Source organism: Megalops cyprinoides, chromosome 20 (genome assembly GCF_013368585.1).
Source record: "Megalops cyprinoides isolate fMegCyp1 chromosome 20, fMegCyp1.pri, whole genome shotgun sequence".
NCBI lineage: Eukaryota > Metazoa > Chordata > Actinopteri > Elopiformes > Megalopidae > Megalops > Megalops cyprinoides.
Genome location: NC_050602.1, coordinates 23,350,001 through 23,367,500, shown reverse-complemented (window position 1 = coordinate 23,367,500; position 17,500 = coordinate 23,350,001). Strand labels below are relative to the sequence as shown.

At 53.1% G+C, this 17,500-nt stretch overlaps 1 protein-coding gene across 12 annotated transcripts in view; it reads left to right on the top strand.

Moving 5' to 3' along the window:
* The window catches only part of LOC118795285 (receptor-type tyrosine-protein phosphatase F), a 204,773-nt gene that overhangs the window by 162,197 nt on the left and 25,076 nt on the right, over nt 1-17,500 (top strand). For 8 of the 12 annotated variants that reach the window (XM_036553666.1, XM_036553664.1, XM_036553665.1 and 5 more), the window contains 8 exons: nt 1,718-1,835; nt 2,123-2,701; nt 3,685-3,782; nt 4,627-4,883; nt 6,578-6,659; nt 7,926-8,159; nt 12,971-13,128; nt 16,165-16,176. In XM_036553666.1, coding sequence (XP_036409559.1) covers nt 1,718-1,835; nt 2,123-2,701; nt 3,685-3,782; nt 4,627-4,883; nt 6,578-6,659; nt 7,926-8,159; nt 12,971-13,128; nt 16,165-16,176 — 1,538 coding nt within the window. The remainder of the gene's footprint in view (nt 1-1,717; nt 1,836-2,122; nt 2,702-3,684; nt 3,783-4,626; nt 4,884-6,577; nt 6,660-7,925; nt 8,160-12,970; nt 13,129-16,164; nt 16,177-17,500) is intronic. The other 4 variants (XM_036553673.1, XM_036553675.1, XM_036553671.1 and 1 more) reach the window with 1 other exon arrangement.

The window sequence follows — 17,500 nt, the reverse complement described above, 5'->3', positions numbered from 1 at the left end:
CCCTTTCACACCCTGAGCTCTCCCTTTCATACAGTACCCTCCCAACCGTGCACTCACCCTTTCACACTGTACGCTCACCCTTTCACACTGTACAGTCTACCCAAGAAACAAGTGGGATGCGTCATTGGTCGGCACTGTAACGTCTCCCAGATCGTGGGAACCGTGCAGTTTGAATGGCCGTGTGATGAGTGAGTGAGTCAGAATGTTTGTGTTTGACAGTGTGTGCGTGAGATTGTGGGTCTCGGCACTGTGTGTACATGAGGGAGTGAGAATGTTTGTGTTTGACAGTGTGTGCGTGAGATTGTGGGTCTCGGCACTGTGTGTACATGAGGGAGTGAGAGTGCTGTTCTCTGTCGGCTTCCCTGAGTGCTCAGGAATGCACTTAAACTGTGGCTGCTCTCTGGCTTCTGCCGGTGTGTTTGCACAATGAGAGCCACCATTTAAAGTAAGGGAAAAGGCGAAGGCTGGCAGAAGTTTTTTTTTTTTTTTTTTTTTTACTGTCATTATTCATCTCCTTTGCGGTACTGTTACCGTAACAAGGACAAAAGCCTCTCATCCTAAAAGGTGATGCCATTACAGAAGGGCCAAAACTTCATGCTGCTCTCGGGCATCTGCGATTAAGAGGTTGGGTTGGTGTAGATTTTTATTTCATTCAATGTCGGTTCGCTTGTTCAGGGCAGACCGCTATTTGTGTCAGTGGCTTTTCAGCAAAGTGTAATTAAAAAACATTGATTCCTTTGCAGTTGATGAAGTAAAGATTTATTACGCACCAACTGAGGGAATCCATTGGCTATGAGTAGTTAAAAGCTGTGTAATTAATCCAGTTCATAGCTGTTTGCAAGCCAGTGCTCAGAGGACCTTTAGAATTGGCTCTGCAAAGCTCCCATTGTCAGCCCACAGATAAAAATGGAGAAAACAATTTCTTTCTTACAACGGTCGCCACTGAGCCTGCAGTGATGTTGATAATGATGCCACTGAAGTTCTGCGGTTTGTTTTGTAGGAGCGGTTTGCTCTGCGGCCAAGACGCCGTGCCAGACAAGCGCTCGTTACCGCCGGAGATTAAAAGGGAAGCGTATATAGCCTGCTAAACGAGAACACCGCGTCCTCCCGGGTCTGACTCAGACTGCGTTCCGTCCAGGACTCGCCGCAGCGGAGGGTGGGAGGTTCTCGTCCCGCGCTTGTCTCCTTGCCCGCTCAGATCAGACTGCCCACCTGCAGCTGCTGGCGGACTGCAGCACCAGCCCGGCTGCGGGTCGGTCACCAATCACAGCTCTCCCCTGCTCTCACACGTCCTCTGAGCTGAAAGAGGCTTGCAAACAGCGTGCCCAATGTCCAGCAAGAACACTGACATAAATGGTGCCACTTTTGCCTTTTTTAATCATTATTATTATTATTTTCCTGAAGGTGTGTGTGCTGTACGTAAGTGCCTCATGGTGGGAGGAAGTGCCTTCAGAGTTTTCTCCCTTAAAGCCATCAGAGTGTGATTTGATTTCTGTGTGCCTTGCTCCAGCTCCTTTAAAAAGCTGAAGGAGGAGGAAGCGGTGAAAACACCTGATGGTTTTAATGATGGGTCTGGGGGGTTGTGTTGCCTTTGGCGCGGTGCATGTCTGAAGGGCTAACATCCTGATGCGGGCTCTGAGCGCCGGCCGTGCGGAGGGGCGTGATGTCCGGGCCTGTCCGCTGATTTTCGCTCACCCCATGTTGTTTGTGTCCCCAGGAGGCCGTCATAACAGGGCTGCTCTCGGAAACCACGTACTCGGTCACCGTGGCGGCCTACACCACCAAAGGGGATGGGGCGCGCAGCAAAGCCAAAGTCATCACCACCACGGGGGCAGGTAGAGCCGTTTCCATGGAGATCTCGTGCGCCTCTTGTGCTGCGACCAACTATCTTTAGAAAAATAGAAAAAAAAAGAAAGTAAAACAGAGTATGGCTAAGTTCGCTGAGTTCAGCGCCACCAAGTAGTTTTAGCAGCAGCACACACACTGCACACGGAATGAGGCCCCATCAGGTCGGCTGTCACCTCTGAGGTGGCAGTGCATGAACTGTCACACAGTTGGGATCGCACGTCTCTCCATAACGCCCCTCCTCTCCCCCCTGTCCCCCCTCCCCCGTCCCCATCAGTTCCCGGCAAGCCCACCATGATGATCAGCACCACGGTGGGCAACACGGCCCTCCTGCAGTGGCAGCCTCCGAAGGAGATGGTGGGCGAGCTGATGGGCTACCAGCTGCAGTACAAGCGCGACGGAGAGGAGTCCTACACCGTCCGCTACTTCAAGAGGACGGACGACCACTTCACCGTCACCGGCCTGCACAAGGGCGCCACCTACGTCTTCAAGCTGTGCGCCAAGAACCGGGCGGGCAACGGGGAGGAGTACGTGAAGGAGATCAGCACCCCGGACGACGTGCCCGCCGGCTTCCCGCAGAACCTGCGCGTGGTGGGCCTCACCACCTCCACCACCAAGCTGGCGTGGGACCCGCCGCTGCTGGCAGAGAGGAACGGCCGCGTCGTGCAGTACGTGGTGGTGTACCGCGACATCAACAGCCAGCAGAACAGCACCAACAGCACCACCGACACCCAGATGACCATCCACGGCCTGCGGCCCGACACCACCTACGACATCCGCGTGCGCGCCTTCACCAGCAAGGGGGGAGGCCCCATCAGCCCCAGCATCCAGAGCAGGACCATGTCCACCTCCTCCGGTGAGCGGGAGTTACACACACACACACACACACACACATAGAGTGGCACAGACACAGAGTCACACACTCACAGAGAGTTACACGCGCACAGAGATGCGTAAACACACATACGCGCACGTACACACACACATTGCCTTCCTCTGGAGCGGGAGGATGAGGAAGTGAAGCTAGTCAGAAACAGATGGCTCTGCAGCCAGTAGGAGCAGATGCACAGCTCGTGGGAATAGCTGTGGAAATGCAGCACCAGCACAGACTGGCGTCGGACCACACAAACCGCGCTACGGTCACATCCACGCTCCCGCGTCTCACACGCAGTCACAGCAGCATCCAAAACTGCGGCTCACGCTCTCCAACCCAACAAGAGCTGATTGATTTAGGGGGAAATCAGCTAATCTTATTACATGGTGTATTTTTATCCATGCCGCTCATTTTTACCACACGGATTAACACTGCGTTCACCGTGCACACCCGTGTGTGTGAATATCATGGCTGTGGAGTTTCATCTGTGTGCCCCCTTCGCCTGCATTGCCAGGGCTGCTGAGTCGTAGTGCATTTTGAAAAGCTTTTATCCTCAGTCCTTAAGTTGCATTTTGAGTTTGCACATTTTAATTATCCAGCGGTACCTTAACATGCATTGTGTTGTGGAGCCTGGCAGAATAGCATGTCTGAAGGAACGCAGGCGGGGAAGAAGCATGTAGCGATTGAACGGCTAATTGAACATTTGCAGGAGCCGCTCAGCCTACCGCTCAGAATCATAACCTCCCCGAAATGCCCATTACTACACCGCCAGCGTAATCAGTCCTGACATCTCCAACACCTCCAGCCTCACCCAGCTGTCATCTGTGGGCAGCTCCAGGACACCGGCAGCCATGGAGCCCTCGCACAAGCAATTAAACACTCCTCTCTCTCTCTCTCTCTCTCTCTCTCTCTCTCCTTCTCTCTCTCTCTCTCTCTCTCTCTCTCTCTCTCTCTCTCTCTCCCAGCTTTCGCCACCAGCTTCGGCGTCAAGGCCGTGATGAAAACCTCAGTGCTGCTCACCTGGGAGGTCCCCGAAAACTACAAGCCTCAGATGCCTTTCAAGGTGAGAGCGTCGTCACTGGGGTTACTTGGTTACCTGAGCCGGGAGCAGAAGGGGAAAGCTCCCTTTCAGGACCAGCAGCTGTGGGACAGAGCATTGGGGGGGGGGGGGACACACACATGTAGCCGTTTGTTTTTTAAACCACTCTGTAAATACCCCTGTTGCCAAAGAGATGTGGAGGCAGGTTTGGAATTTTAATGAGTGTAGATGGATGGCATCTGCTCAAGTTTTATTTCCTGCAGTTGATTTTTAATAGCTCCTTCTGCAGATAATCTCTGTGTTTAAGGACTCTCTATAATGTGAACCAGGCTATTAGCTCATCATGGCACGGCACTTGGCTAAGCCTTTAATTGCTTCCATCATCCGTTTGAGCAGAAGTTTTGCTTGCCGTTTCTGTAATTCATAATGATAATCAAATTACAGTAATGACCAAGCTGAATTGTTTTATTGACACAACCACTGCACACATTCAGGTGCTAGTGTTCAGAGGGGAAAAAACACACACCTCATCATCAGAAGAGTGTCCAGCTATAAGCTGTGTTAATCGAATAGTGCTTAATCTATAACGGACTTGAGGTGAGCCATGCTCACACAGGTTCATGGAAATGGCACACAATCAGCATCAGTATGAAAGAAGAACTGTGCTTTACTTAGCGATGCTGTAAAATTGCTCGCGCATTGTGAGAAGTCCCGGGAGCGTGTGTCCGCTAATTGCAGTTTTACACATATTTCTCAGCATATTTGCACCTGAGCCCCAGTGGATTAAGTGGGGGGGGTTTGGCGGGTAGGGCTCCGCAGAGGGGCAGGGAAGTGAGGGGGTCGCTAATGGGAGCACCTGGGCCTGCAGATCCTGTACAACCAGCAGAGTGTGGAGGTGCAGGGGAACCTGAAGCGAAAGCTGATCACCAAGCTGCAGCCCGACACCGAGTACTCCTTCGTGCTGATGAGCCGGGGGAACAGCGCCGGGGGGCTACAGCAGCAGGTGTCCATCCGCACCGCCCCCGACGTGCTCAAGACCAAGCCCGTCCTGTACAGCCGCGGCCAGGGGGAGCCCGGCCGCCTTACCATCAACCTGCCCAAAGTGCACACCAAAGCCGTCGTCAGGTCAGCGCCCTCCTCCTTCCGCTACCTGCTCCTCCCTTTGTCCTTTCACCTCCCTGCATCCTCTTTCTGCTCCTGCTCCTCTTTCACCTCCCTGGATCCTCTTTCTGCTCCTCACTGCCACCTCCCTGCCACTTCATCCTCCTCTTTGCCTGCTCTTCTTCCTTCTCCACCTCTTCCTCCCTGCCTCCATCTCCTCCTCTTCCTCCTCCTCCTTTTTGTTCTGTTCCTCCTCCTCCTGGCCCTCCTCCCTGCCTCCTCTTCTTACTCCTCTTACCTATCTCTTTTTCTCCTCCTTCTTCCCCTCTTCTTCTTCTTACCTATCTCTTCTTTCTCCTCCTTCTCCCCCACCTCCTTCTCCTCCCTCTCCCCCCCCCCGCCTCCCCGTCCTGTTTCTCCTCCTCTGTGACGGACTGGGAAAGTCAGACTCTGCAGAAGCAGGGGGAAAACAGCTGACATTCAGCGGGGCCCAGCCAGGATTTCTGCCAGTCCCAAAACTGCAGCAGCTTTGCAGGAAAGTTAGCGCTGGAGTTTTATTAGAGGTGACATTGCTGCGTCTGGTCTCACACAGCATTGCAAATGTATAATTTGTCCAAACCTCTCAAGTTTGCTGTAGAGACAGTGTAGCTGTCGAGTCCATCAGCCGTCAGTCGTTTCGGCTGGCGGGGGGAGTTCCACACCCCCACGCTCCTGGGGTGCAGCGCAGACCTGTCTTGTTATTTAGTTTGACTCCAGGAGTGACCATTATGAGGAGTATCATCTCATTCCCGCCGAGCCCGCCGGTTCTCTCCACACCTGCCTGCTGTCTCCGGCTCCACTGTGATTACAGTCCACGCCTCAAAGTAGCAGGGTGGCCCGTCTCTCACCAGAGCGCCAGTGTTTCACTGTAGAGCGGAGCCTATTCCACACAGCCCCAACATTCTGCTGGAGAGACGGCTGAAAATACTGCTAAAACAGTGATTGCTAATAAAGGTCAAGAAGCTCATATTTAAATGGTGATTTCACATGCCTTGCTTTTATAAATAGAGAGTGCCTGCACAATTGTGGAACTAAATTGCATTTTCAAGTGTTTATTTCACCAAGAGCTAGCCGCTCTTCAGCCTCAGTTCTGGAGACAGTGAGCGAGCCGGTGTGATTTTGCTGAAAGTCCAAAAGTAATTTTTCTGGCCCTTAATTTTCCTACCACGTTTCTTTGTCATGGTCAAAATTAGAGCCCGCGGAGGCACAAAAGCCAGTCATCAAACTGCCATCCCTCCCAGGGGTGAAGATGTCAGAGCTGAGAGTGATTATCTAATTGGTTGAAAGATTGCTTTTGTGTTGAGTCACCCGGGAAAAGATTTTTTTTGTACCAGGGTTGGTACACTGTAGCATTGTTCATTGATTGAGCAGGGTTTGTGTGTCAAGCAAAAATATGACAGTGCTGTGGCGGTGCAGTGACTCAACTCTATCTTTCCTTCGCTGTTTCCAGCAAATTCTGCCACTTGTAATGCTGTAGTGGTTATAATCCAGCTGTGTAATGGGACGGCAAACATCGCTGTTAGCTGTGAAGTCCGGCAATGGGGGGTGAGAGGAACGAGAAAGTCAAGCCAATTTACCATTCACTGGAGAAACAGTTAGATCGCTACAGACTAATTATAAGCCCTTGGAAGGAGCTCGGCCTTAAAGCAGCTGATAAAGCTCATTATTTCTCCCCGCAGGTGGTACTACATTGTGGTGGTGCCAGTCACACAAGCGACGTCCCGCAGATGGGAGAACCCAGACGAGATGGAGCTGGATGAGGTAGGTATCTCTCTGCGCACGCCATCACAGGCCTGGTACCGCATTGAATGCTGGGATGTGGCAGTCGTCCAGAGGTCAGGCTTGATGCTGTCCGGCACAAATTGATGTTCTCAGTAACGAGTGGAAGTAGATCAGAGGTGACAGTGAGTCATCTGGACAGTACGCCTGTAGTTCATTGGCAGTTCACTTAGCTCTGCGTCAGAGGTGAGTGTTCTCTGAAATGTCAGCTACAGCTCATGTTTGGCTTTGACTTTGTTTGAATGTTCCAAGGTATGCTCAGCACTGAGTATTTCTAAAAAAAAAAAAAAAAAAAAAAAAAAATAGCTGTCCATAGCATTTTAACATTTTTTTTTTGTTACAGTATTGAGATTGCTTTCTCATGAGTTTTCTTTCATCCGATATCCTGTAGTCTGCAAAAAAAAAGTGCAAGCAGATATGAGCAAATCAAACGTTCAACATATGTAAAATAAATGTGTCCAGGGGCGGTTTTGACACTATTAGATGTTTTTTTTATACAGTCTGCCAAGAGTCCAGTTTAATCCTGGAGAGGGAGCCATCTGAAAAATACAGACGAAACAAAAATGAAAAAGCATCCGGCGGTCCGAACAGCCAGGCTGTGATGAATGAATAGGCTGTCTCCCCTCAGACAGAATGAATTAATAAGGCCGGGGCCGGGGAAACACCTGAGACTCTGCTAAAGCATGACCAAGCAGGCCAGGCACAGTGGGAGAGCTGGGGAGGGGGGCACGGGGGGGTCAGAGAGAGGACGCTCGGGGCTCTGTCGCTCCGGGTTTCACTCCCGCCATGGTTTTGGGGGCCCTCCCCTGTGGCGTTTTGACGTGTGCCCCGCTCCTGCTGGGTTAGCCCTGTCGCGAGGGTTTAACCCTCCGTCCCCCGGGCTGTCTGCGCCGTGTAAAACTCACACCTCCTCATTCTCCAGGGTTTCCCGAGCAGCAAAAGAAAAGTGCCGCAAAGTTTTACGCTGAACTAATGAATCCTTAGAAGCACAGAGCTTTGGAAGTCAGAGAAAGGAAAACACAGCTGGCCTGGTTAGCAGAGATGGCGAAAATCTCCACCTTCAGACTGACTGAGTGTGATTGTATGCTTTCAGCGTCCTGTGCTTATTCTTGGCGCTGGAAATGGTAATGAAGTGATGTGGGCTCTGGGCTTCCTCGCTGCCGTTAGGTATGGCGTGAGGAAGGCTTAGCCAATGAGCAGGCCCGCCTTCGCCGCCGCGTGTAACCGCCTCTGCTGTGTCTGCGGCAGATCCTGGAGGCCAGCGGTCACCCCGACCTGAGGAGGAGACGCCGGCGGCAGGCCGAGGCCCTGAAGCCCTACATCGCCGCCAAGCTGGCCTCCCTGCCGGACACCTTCACCCTGGGCGACGAGAAGAAGTACAACGGCTTCTACAACAAGCCCCTGCCCGGCCAGCAGCAGTACCTGTGCTTCGTGCTGGCGGCGCTGAAGGACCAGGACGCCGTCACCGGCGAGGAGAAGCAGGTGTGGAAACCATAAACCTCCCTTCTCCCCTCCCCTCCCCTCCCCTCCCCTCCCCTCCCTCACACCCTGAACCTCTGAGTCTGCAGACACTCACTCGGGGGCTGCGGGTGTCCCCATTCCCAGATCCACACACAAACTGATCTTTGCTAGCTTACCGGGTAAAGGGTTTGGAGTTTGGTGCTGATGCCGTGGGTGTCCGTCTTTCGAGGCTCAAAGGCATTGCGCACCTGCTTGGGTCCAGCCGTATAGACCACCATATTAGGCAGCATTTTCTTGCAACATTTCAAATCATCTGCAGTGTGATGTAGAACAGAATCTGACAAGGCCTGTCAATAGAATGTGGAATGTCAGTTAACAGGTTGCTAGTTAGCTATGAGGTGTGCGTGGATTCAACACCTGCTCATAAGCTGAAGCATCACCCCCTGTACCAGGTGCATTCACATTGATTAGCATCGCAGCCAGTTTTAAACAGAAGGCCGAAACTGATCTCGGGTCAGCGTTTGTGGGCACTGCTTAGCTCCACCCAAAGGGCTGGCACGGGCACAGGCAAGGGAGTCTTTCTCAGGAAATTGGCGTGTTTGAACAGAACGGCCTTGGACAAGCAGAAGGGTGAGATCTCTCCGCTCTGCTGCGGAAATTAAAGATGACATGACATTTCGCACGGCCTGCTTGCGGGCAAATTGTCTAATAAATGAGCAAACGCACTATTATCCTTGGGCAGCGCTCGGCGACGGGGGAGATAATGCAGGCCGACCTCGGGGTTGGGCCACTCGCCGCACGCTCTCAGCCATTGTATTACATTCAGACACCTCTCAAATAACCGGCAATGCAAAACAGCACCGCGCCTCCTGAACGTCCCCCCGTACGGCTCCGCACCGCTCCGCCTCGAACCAGCTCCCTAATTTAGCTGTGAGACACCTGCAGAATTGATCGGCGCGGCACAGGTTTAGGGAGCTGTGGTGGGGTTTAGGGAACTGTGGCGGGGTTTAGGGAGCTGTGGCGGGGTTTAGGGAGCTGCGGCGGGGTTTAGGGAGCTGTGGCGGGGTTCAGGGAGCTGTGGCGGGGTTTAGGGAGCTGCGGCCCGCAGAAGCAGAGGCAGATAGCAGGAGCTCCCTGGAGGCTGAATCTGTGAGCGTCTCTAAGACCCTGCCGTTAATCGCACCCCTCTGATTTAAGATGCAACGGCCGCCGCCTCCCGGCTCAGCACTTCAAAGACGGAGGCTTTTCCCCGGTTTGACTGATCGCCCCTGCCTCGGCCCCACTCGCGACCGCCTCACCGGGGGGGAGGGGAAGGGGAATCGAAATTGCCACTTTCGCAGTGAGACTGATTTGGAGGGCGTAGGAGGCGGAGGTAGGGGGGGGGGGGGGGGGGGGGGGTGTTCGACCAACCTATTGACACCGGAAAACTGATGATATTTTCATTTACTATGAAAATATCAAGCAAGGACAAAAGGCGTAGAAGGGGGCTGAATTTCAGTCGTATAATCTCATCTCACAGCTGCCACCCCCCCCATGAAAGAGCGGGCCACAGAGAAGGACAGCTTCGGTGGCTGCGTGTGGAGCAGCCCCCGAGGCGTGTAAACATCTCGGGGAGCGTGACAGTGCTTGATAGAAACGGTGTGAGAGGAGAGGAGAGACGGGTCAGCTCGCGCACCGATCGGGGGCCTCCAGCCCTCTCTCTGTTTCCCGCAGATAAAGTGCTGAGCGTTACCACTTTGATGACTGGGGCAATGGCAAAGATACGCTCCGCTGTTAAGGCTGGGAGAAAATTGTTGCTTTCAAGCTCCGTAATTTGTTTCTTTCTTTTTTTTTCATTATTTGTTTTCCCCCACTCTCGGTTATTAAAACTTTTTAAGGAGAAAAATGAGTTGGGTCAATGTCAAGGAGAGCCATCAGTGCTGCTGTGCTGGGTGTTGATCAGAGGCTGCTGCTTCCTCTGCGTGTCTCTCTGGCTGCGATGTCGCCCCGGGCGCACAGTGCTGGTCTCTCTGTAGCTCCACGTCCTCCTCGGCCTCTCTGTTCTCACGCTCTCTTTGTTTCTCTCTGTCCCGCTTGACCTCCCCCCTGTTCTCACGTCCTTTTTGTTCTTGTTTGTTTTTGTTTCTGTGCATCCTCCTGGGCCTCCTCCTCTGCCTCATCTTTGGACTCCTCTTCTCTCTGTGTCCTCCTGGGCCTCTTCCTTTGCCTCCTCCTTGGTCTCCTTCCTGTTCTCCTTGTCCTCACATTCTCTCTGTGTGACTGCCTCCTCCTTGGCCTCCTCCCTGTTCACTCTGTCTCTCTGTCTCCGGCTGCGTCTGCTCCTCACAGCCGCCTCCCTGCCCGCCGCGCCGCTCCATTGGCAGTCTGAGGAGACAGGAGGCGCATTAAGCACTCCGTCAGATAGCGCCGTTCAAATTGATCACCCCTGCTTTACCCCATGAATTTTTAAAAGTGCTTTTTGTTTTGCCCCGGCACCGCAGTGGCAGAGAGGCGCGACAGCGGGGATTGTTTCATCTTTTTAACAAAGGGCTCAGTCCTCTGTGCTGTCGGGGAACGTGAGGTAGGAACAGAAAAAGCGGTTGATAGTGACGGGGCGTGGCGGCCATTTTGGAGAGGGGCATTTGACCTGACTGTGGCCAGGCCCGTGTCTGCAGTCAGCATATCAGAATCCCACGTTCTTTAACTCATGGGAGACCTGATCTAATAGTCTAAATAGTGACCTAGCATGCACAGGACAGGGTATATAAGCTGTTATTTTTAATGGAAAAAAACCCCACTTGAACCTGCCAGGGGAACATGACGCTATGATGGAGTTATTTCAGGTGTGTCGTACGCACTTAATCGCTGTGTTTAAAGCTGTTATGTGTTGCAGGTATGGAGCTTCACAAACAGCTGCTTTGGGGTGAATGCAGAGCACTGCCTTGCCTTCCGCTGCCTTCACAGCTCCAGCTTCCAAACACCTTTTTAATTGCATTTTAATAGCTAATATAATTGATTAAGGGATGAAATGGCTCCTGCCAAGCGCGGTTCAGTGTGCTTTACTCACACACAGTAAAAAGTTCTGTTTTTCATCAGAACACGAGAGGTTCCATAGAGTCTTCATTCACCAGCACAAACTCGCGTTTCTGTTGGCTGTGCACAAAATCTCTCAAAGGAGATCTTCATCTGCGTGTGCATCTGTAACCACACACACACACACACACACACACACACAGAAGCAAACACGCTCAATTAATATGCACTGACAGTCGCACTGACACCACACTGTTGATTCTCTCGTCATTATTTATTTATCACCATAGGAGGGCACAGGGTTACAGAAGCCTGGGCCTCTGATGTCTCTCCAGCTAATTTCCCTTTATCTCTCCAATTAATATCTTAAGGACAGGCATGATATTGCTAATGTCACTGATCATAGGCAGGCGGGGAGTCAGCCCGCGGTCCCTGGTGCATGTTGGGAGCTGGGGGGAGGAGAGGGGCCGTCTCTGGAGGGGGGGTGGTAATCTGCACACGCTCTTGGGCAGAGCGTTGGGTAGCAGTGTCGGCCGAGGCCTCTCTCTCTGTCCCGATGCTGAATTTCCACCCCTCCGCGGGCTGTGAGTTTGAAGTAGGGACAGCTGGGAGATATCTCATTTAACGCCACTGAAGCAGGCCCTGCTCTGTCACACTGCTCCGTCACGGTGGGGACACTAATGAAGAGGATATCGCTTTTTTTTCTGTCCCCCATTTATCAGAGCCACTGAGACTTTCTCTCTTACTTCTCTCCCCCTCTATCTTTCTCTCCCTCTCTCCCCATCTTTCTCTTTCTCTCTCCCCATCTTTCTCTCTCTCTCCCTCCCTCCTGCCCATCAGTGTCTCTCACCTCTCTCTCTCTTTCCCTCTCTTCCTTCTCTCAGTCTCTCACCCCTCTCCTATTCGGTCTTTCACTCCCTCTCTCCCTTCTTTCTCTCTCACCTCTCTCCCTCTCTCCCTCCACCCCCCCCCCCCCCACCACCTCTTCTCTTTCTCGATCTCTCCCTCTCTTTCCCCTTCCCTTCTCACTCCCCCCCCCCCCCCCCCCCAATTCTCCGCCAGCCACGTACCCATAGCCTGCTCTCGTCACGAGTGCCAGAGAGATATGTTGCTAAAGCGATTAGGAGGCCACGATCAGTGGGGACAGCTCCCTCGCACTTGGCTTTGAAGATGTGATAGTCCCCGCGTGCCGGAGCGACCTCCCGGGACCATCCCCAGCACGACTCCACTCTCCTCTGCCATTTGCCGGCTCTGAGGAGACCCGGCCGACGCCAGCAGACCCCGTCACTGCGGGCCTCGATATAGCTGTTGGCCTGTGAAGATGAAAGTGAATTCGCCAGTGGTAGATCACTGAGATAGAGGATAGATATATTATTCAATTCCCATTACCATAAGGTTGCATGAATGTTTCATTGGAGTAGCGGCCGACAGAGAGAACAGCAGGCGCATCTTCCAAATGCCCATTATCCGTCTTGACTTTGCGAGGAATGAGTATAATTTCACGATAACACTTGAAAGGATTTAGGCTTTCAGTGGTCGTGCTCCCTGTAATTTGTCACTCAGTCAGAAGTTGGGTCTCGAGTTCCCTCTTAAATGCACGGACCTTGTTACCTCTCCTCCTTTCCCTCCCTTAGCTGTGGCGGAGATCCTTCTGCGTCACGTTCGGGTAGCGTCGAGTGGACACCATCACTTATCTCCTCTGACTGATTGCAGTGGCGTAACGCGTCTCTCCCTGGGGAATAGGTCACACTCAGCTCCTCCTCAGCGGGGGCTTCTGCCTGTCTCTCACTCTCCGTCCTTCTCACTCTCTCTCCCTGCAGATGACGTTTGCCGCCAGCCCCTACTCAGACCCCATCAAGGTGGAGATCCCCAGCATGTCCAAGTCCATAGAGGAGCCGGAGATGCTGTGGGTGATGGGGCCCGTGCTGGCCGTCGTGCTCATCATCATCATCGTCATCGCCATCCTGCTCTTCAAGAGGTGAGTCCTGCCTGCGGCTCGGACCCTGTGCGTGAGTGAGTGAGTGAGTGAGTGAGTGAGTGAGTGAGTGAGTGAGTGAGTGAGTGCGTGAGTGAGTGCGTGAGTGAGTGAGTGAGTGAGTGCGTGAGTGAGTGAGTGCGTGAGTGAGTGAGTGCGTGAGTGCGTGAGTGAGTGCGTGAGTGAGTGCGTGAGTGAGTGAGTGAGTGAGTGAGTGCGTGAGTGAGTGAGTGAGTGAGTGAGTGAGTGAGTGCGTGAGTGAGTGAGTGAGTGAGTGAGTGAGTGAGTGAGTGAGTGAGTGAGTGAGTGAGTGAGTGAGTGAGTGAGTGCGTGAGTGAGTGAGTGAGTGAGTGAGTGAGTGAGTGAGTGAGTGAGTGAGTGAGTGAGTGAGTGAGTGAGTGAGTGAGTGAGTGAGTGAGTGAGTGAGTGAGTGAGTGCGTGCGGGTGAGCGTGCGGGTGAGCGTGCGTGCCTGTCCGCGGGTTTGAGAATGCAGTGAAGGAGGCAGTTTAAGGCATTGTAGATGGATGCCATGTTGTTTCTGTCATGTTGCTGTTTGACAGTTCATGTGATAACATTCTGGAAAAAAGCCTGGGAAAAAAGGGGATCAGGCTTCCCTAGAGTTGTTACCCAAAAACACGCTGTTCCACCATTTTATAGCTCATGTATTAACTTTCTACATCCCTATGAAAAAAGGCAACCACCTCCCACTAGAGATGTCACCCAAAAACACACTGCTCCCCCACAGACTGCACATGACACATCACTCAGAGACTTCACCATTCTTTCGAGTAGCTGCCGTTGTGTCTCTGAACAGAGCAGAGGGAAGGTATTCTTTGCATGGATTCATTTCAGAGACGGAGAGTGCATCACAGAGTAGCGTTATTCGGGATTTCTCTCGGAGAGCTTCCTGCTCTCTTCGGAAACGTCCCTTGATTGTCTCTGTGGCTGTTGAAAGCGGGATCCCCCGCCGTGCCTTTGAGCGTGTCAGACTGAAGGCCCCAGCGTGGGGCTGCTGAAGGGCACCGCCGGCCTCCCGTCAGCCCCCCTTCTCCGCGGTCTGACGCAGGCCTCCCCTGACTGACTGCCTGCCTGCGGGGCACTAATACCGACGCCTTCGATTGATATCCGCGCGGCCGTGGGCGGGCCCGCATCACAGGGCGTAATCTCTGCCTCACCTCTGCTCTGGATCCTCCTTTGATTGGCCGCTGGTGCGGCCGCGGCTGGCAACAAAGAGCTCATAGCGCTCTCCTGCTCTAATCGCCCTCTTAGCATTCAGAGCTGGTGCACGTCCAGCTTGTTGCATGTAAACAGTTTCTTTAAGAAGTCCTTGGCTTTAAATGCGAGGGCGTTGGTCAACCCGTGCCTCACGCTGGCTCGACACAGATGGTAGAGTGTGGAGTTGCTGTGTAGTACAGTTTAATTAGGGTGCCGTTTCTTCCCCTGCCGGCAGTCGCCTTAAAAGTGACCCATATTTGCACTCTTTGTTTTCACAAAAGATTTTCCCTGCGACTTTTGACAGGGATAAAGCTTGATGGCAGCAGTGTAGTGGTAAGAGGCAGAGCTCATAACCAAAGGGTTGTCGGTTTGATTCCCCCCTGAGGCACTGCTGCCGTACCCTTGGACAAGGTACTTAACCCGCAATTGCCTCAGTAAATATCCAGCTGTGTGAAAAAACTGTATCCTATGTAATTCACTCTGGATAAGAGCGTCTGCTAAACGCCAATAAGGCAATGTAATGTAATTCCAGTACAGCAGGTCCTCGCGGTTCGAGTGAATGTGATGTCACCTCCCGTGGCACATGGAGGGGACGAGCAGAGCCACACGGTGACGACCCTCGAGCCACCAAACGAGTGACGGCATCACCGCGCGCCAGCCGGCCCTTCTCCGAGGGCAGACGCCGCAGAGCCGGAAGGGAACTCAGGCGGTGTCATCCGCATCGGTCTGCTGCTGCCTGCTGCCTGCCTTCCCTCCAGCTCTGCTCACTCCATTTTTGCCCGGCAGAAGCTTATCCAGGGTTGTTGTTGTGTTTTTGGTAGTGTGATTACTGAATTGGTGCAGCATTGAGTGTGATTACTGAATTGGTGCAGCATTGACTCAGAAAAGGCTATTGAAAGGGAGTCCTGTAGGATTGCTCCATGAGAAATTACCAGCAGTTTACCTCTCAGTTAGCCTCACTGGAGTCTGCGAGAAGTCGATTTGGTATTTTAAGGTATTTGAAAAAGAACATTCAGCCGCGGGTAGCGTTTAACAGACATAGCATCCACCCGACACGCCAGTGGCCCTTACAAAGCTTATTGACAAATGCCCGGTACGCCCGAGCGAAAGCTTTCTCTGGATTTCCTTTCAGGCGCAGAACCACCCAAGGTTTGGTATTTGTGCTCTCCAGCAGAATGTGAGCTCCTGCTTCCTTGCACCTCTGTGGAGGTTGTGCCAATTGGAGCCGCTGTGCTCCCCACGAGGTTGTTACAGCCTCTGCTCTTTTCCGGGGTTCACCCTCGTAACCCCTCCCTCCACCCCCGATTTCCATTTTGCGAGCATAATCCCACCATTACGCCACTCAGCTTGACGACCTCCCCCCCAGGGCCAAATAACCCCGCCCACCACCCCTGGGTTCCTCACAGAAGAGCAGCGCTGTCACTCACCAGCAGGCCGTCGTGTGATTGGATACCTCTCAGTTCCCAGGAAACACCTGTTTCAGAGATCCCGCAGTGGTGTTAAGCGGCTCCCGGTGACGTGCTGAACAGTTCTGCAGCTCCCGTCCCCCTCCACAGCTTGGCATCTTCCCTCTGCCTCTGTAAGAAATCCTGTCAAAGCGAGCTCAGGAAAGCTGATAAAGATTATCAGAGCCGGGAGGCGGGGGGGTTGGAGCAAGGCCTTCTCCAGATTGCTAATTGCGAAACATTACAGTAGGAGGCTGAATGAAGCGCAGGTCAGGGAGAGCGGGGATGCTGTATGTCAGGTGTGATTCCTTCTCGTTGGCATTCGGTCCCTTATCCTCTTTATCTCTCTCTCTTCTCTCCTGCTTCCTGCCGATGCAGCAAACAAGAGAGGTGGGTACAACGGACTCCGTAAGATGGTCGTGTCTGTCCCATCCCCAACACGCCTGTCCCATCCCCAACACGCCTGTCCCACTGTCCCATCTCCAACACGCCTGTCCCACTGTCCCATCTCCAACACGCCTGTCCCACTGTCCCATCTCCAACACGCCTGTCCCTGCTCTATTTTTAAAGCCGTTTAATTAGATCCAGTTTTTGGTGTTGTCTCCTCCTGCTGCTGAGTCTGTGTGTTGTCTTTTGTTTGTTCATTTGTAAGTTTCCATGCTCAGACATCATCATTTTATTTTTTTAAAAAATAACTGAAAATTTGTATTCCAAGGCAGATGGATTCTGAAATTAGGTGTTTAAAAATCGTACGAGTCTGCACTACCTTCAAGGTAATCCTATATGAGAGCAAGGTCAGTCACCGCTATCATGCCCAGATCTGAATATACCCTTTGAAAGTAAATGCCAGGCAGGCAGATGTTGAAAGAGAAGTATTTTGTATGTCAAAGCTGACATTTCCTTCGGCCAAACGCTTTTTAAACAGAGGTGAGATGAACAAAGGCCTTTGTTCTCTTGTTTTTGCCCCCTTCCTCAACCCTCATTTTGAGTTTGGTCCAAATACCTCCATCCGTGTGCCGGTATTGAAGTTGGCCTGCCGTTAATGCATGGAGGCCGGCCTAAAGAGGCTTGTCTTTGCAGTGGAGGGTGAAGGAGACCGCAGGGGCCCGGCTCTTTAGCGGCGGAACGAGACTCCACTCAGATGGAAGGAAGGGATTGCTGACGAGAGATTATCCAGCGGAGCGCTAGCGGGGGCCGTCCCTGCGCTGATAACGCCGCACGTGCTTCCCGCGTCCCTTTCTCTGAAGTGGCTGTAAGCACGGGCTACTTTTGAGGTGGGGGGGCTCTGCAAATTGAGTGCAGCGAGACGTGAAATTCCGAGCGCCCGCCGCCCAGAGCAGCGCCCGCGGCCGGTTCCCATCTGGGGGCTGCCGCGGCGACAGATGTGCTCTGCCCCCCCTCCATCCGCCCGTGCATTAGCATGCTGACGCCGTGCGCAGCGCACAGCTACCTGATGGTAGAGCGCAGGTGCGCGGTCCGGGCGTAATTAGCTGCTGTTGTACCATCCAGCTGATCCGCTAATCACTGCGGCGGCTTGTTTTCCCTCCGCCGCCACCGGGAAGGAGAGCGTGCAGCGGGCGCTTCAGCGGGAAGCAGGAGCCAGGCGGGCGCTTCAGTGGGAAGCAGGAGCCAGGCGGGCGCTTCGCCGGTGATCATGCCCACCTGGGAGGCAGCGGGATTACTGGGGAAACTGTTAACCCCCCGCAAACATTAC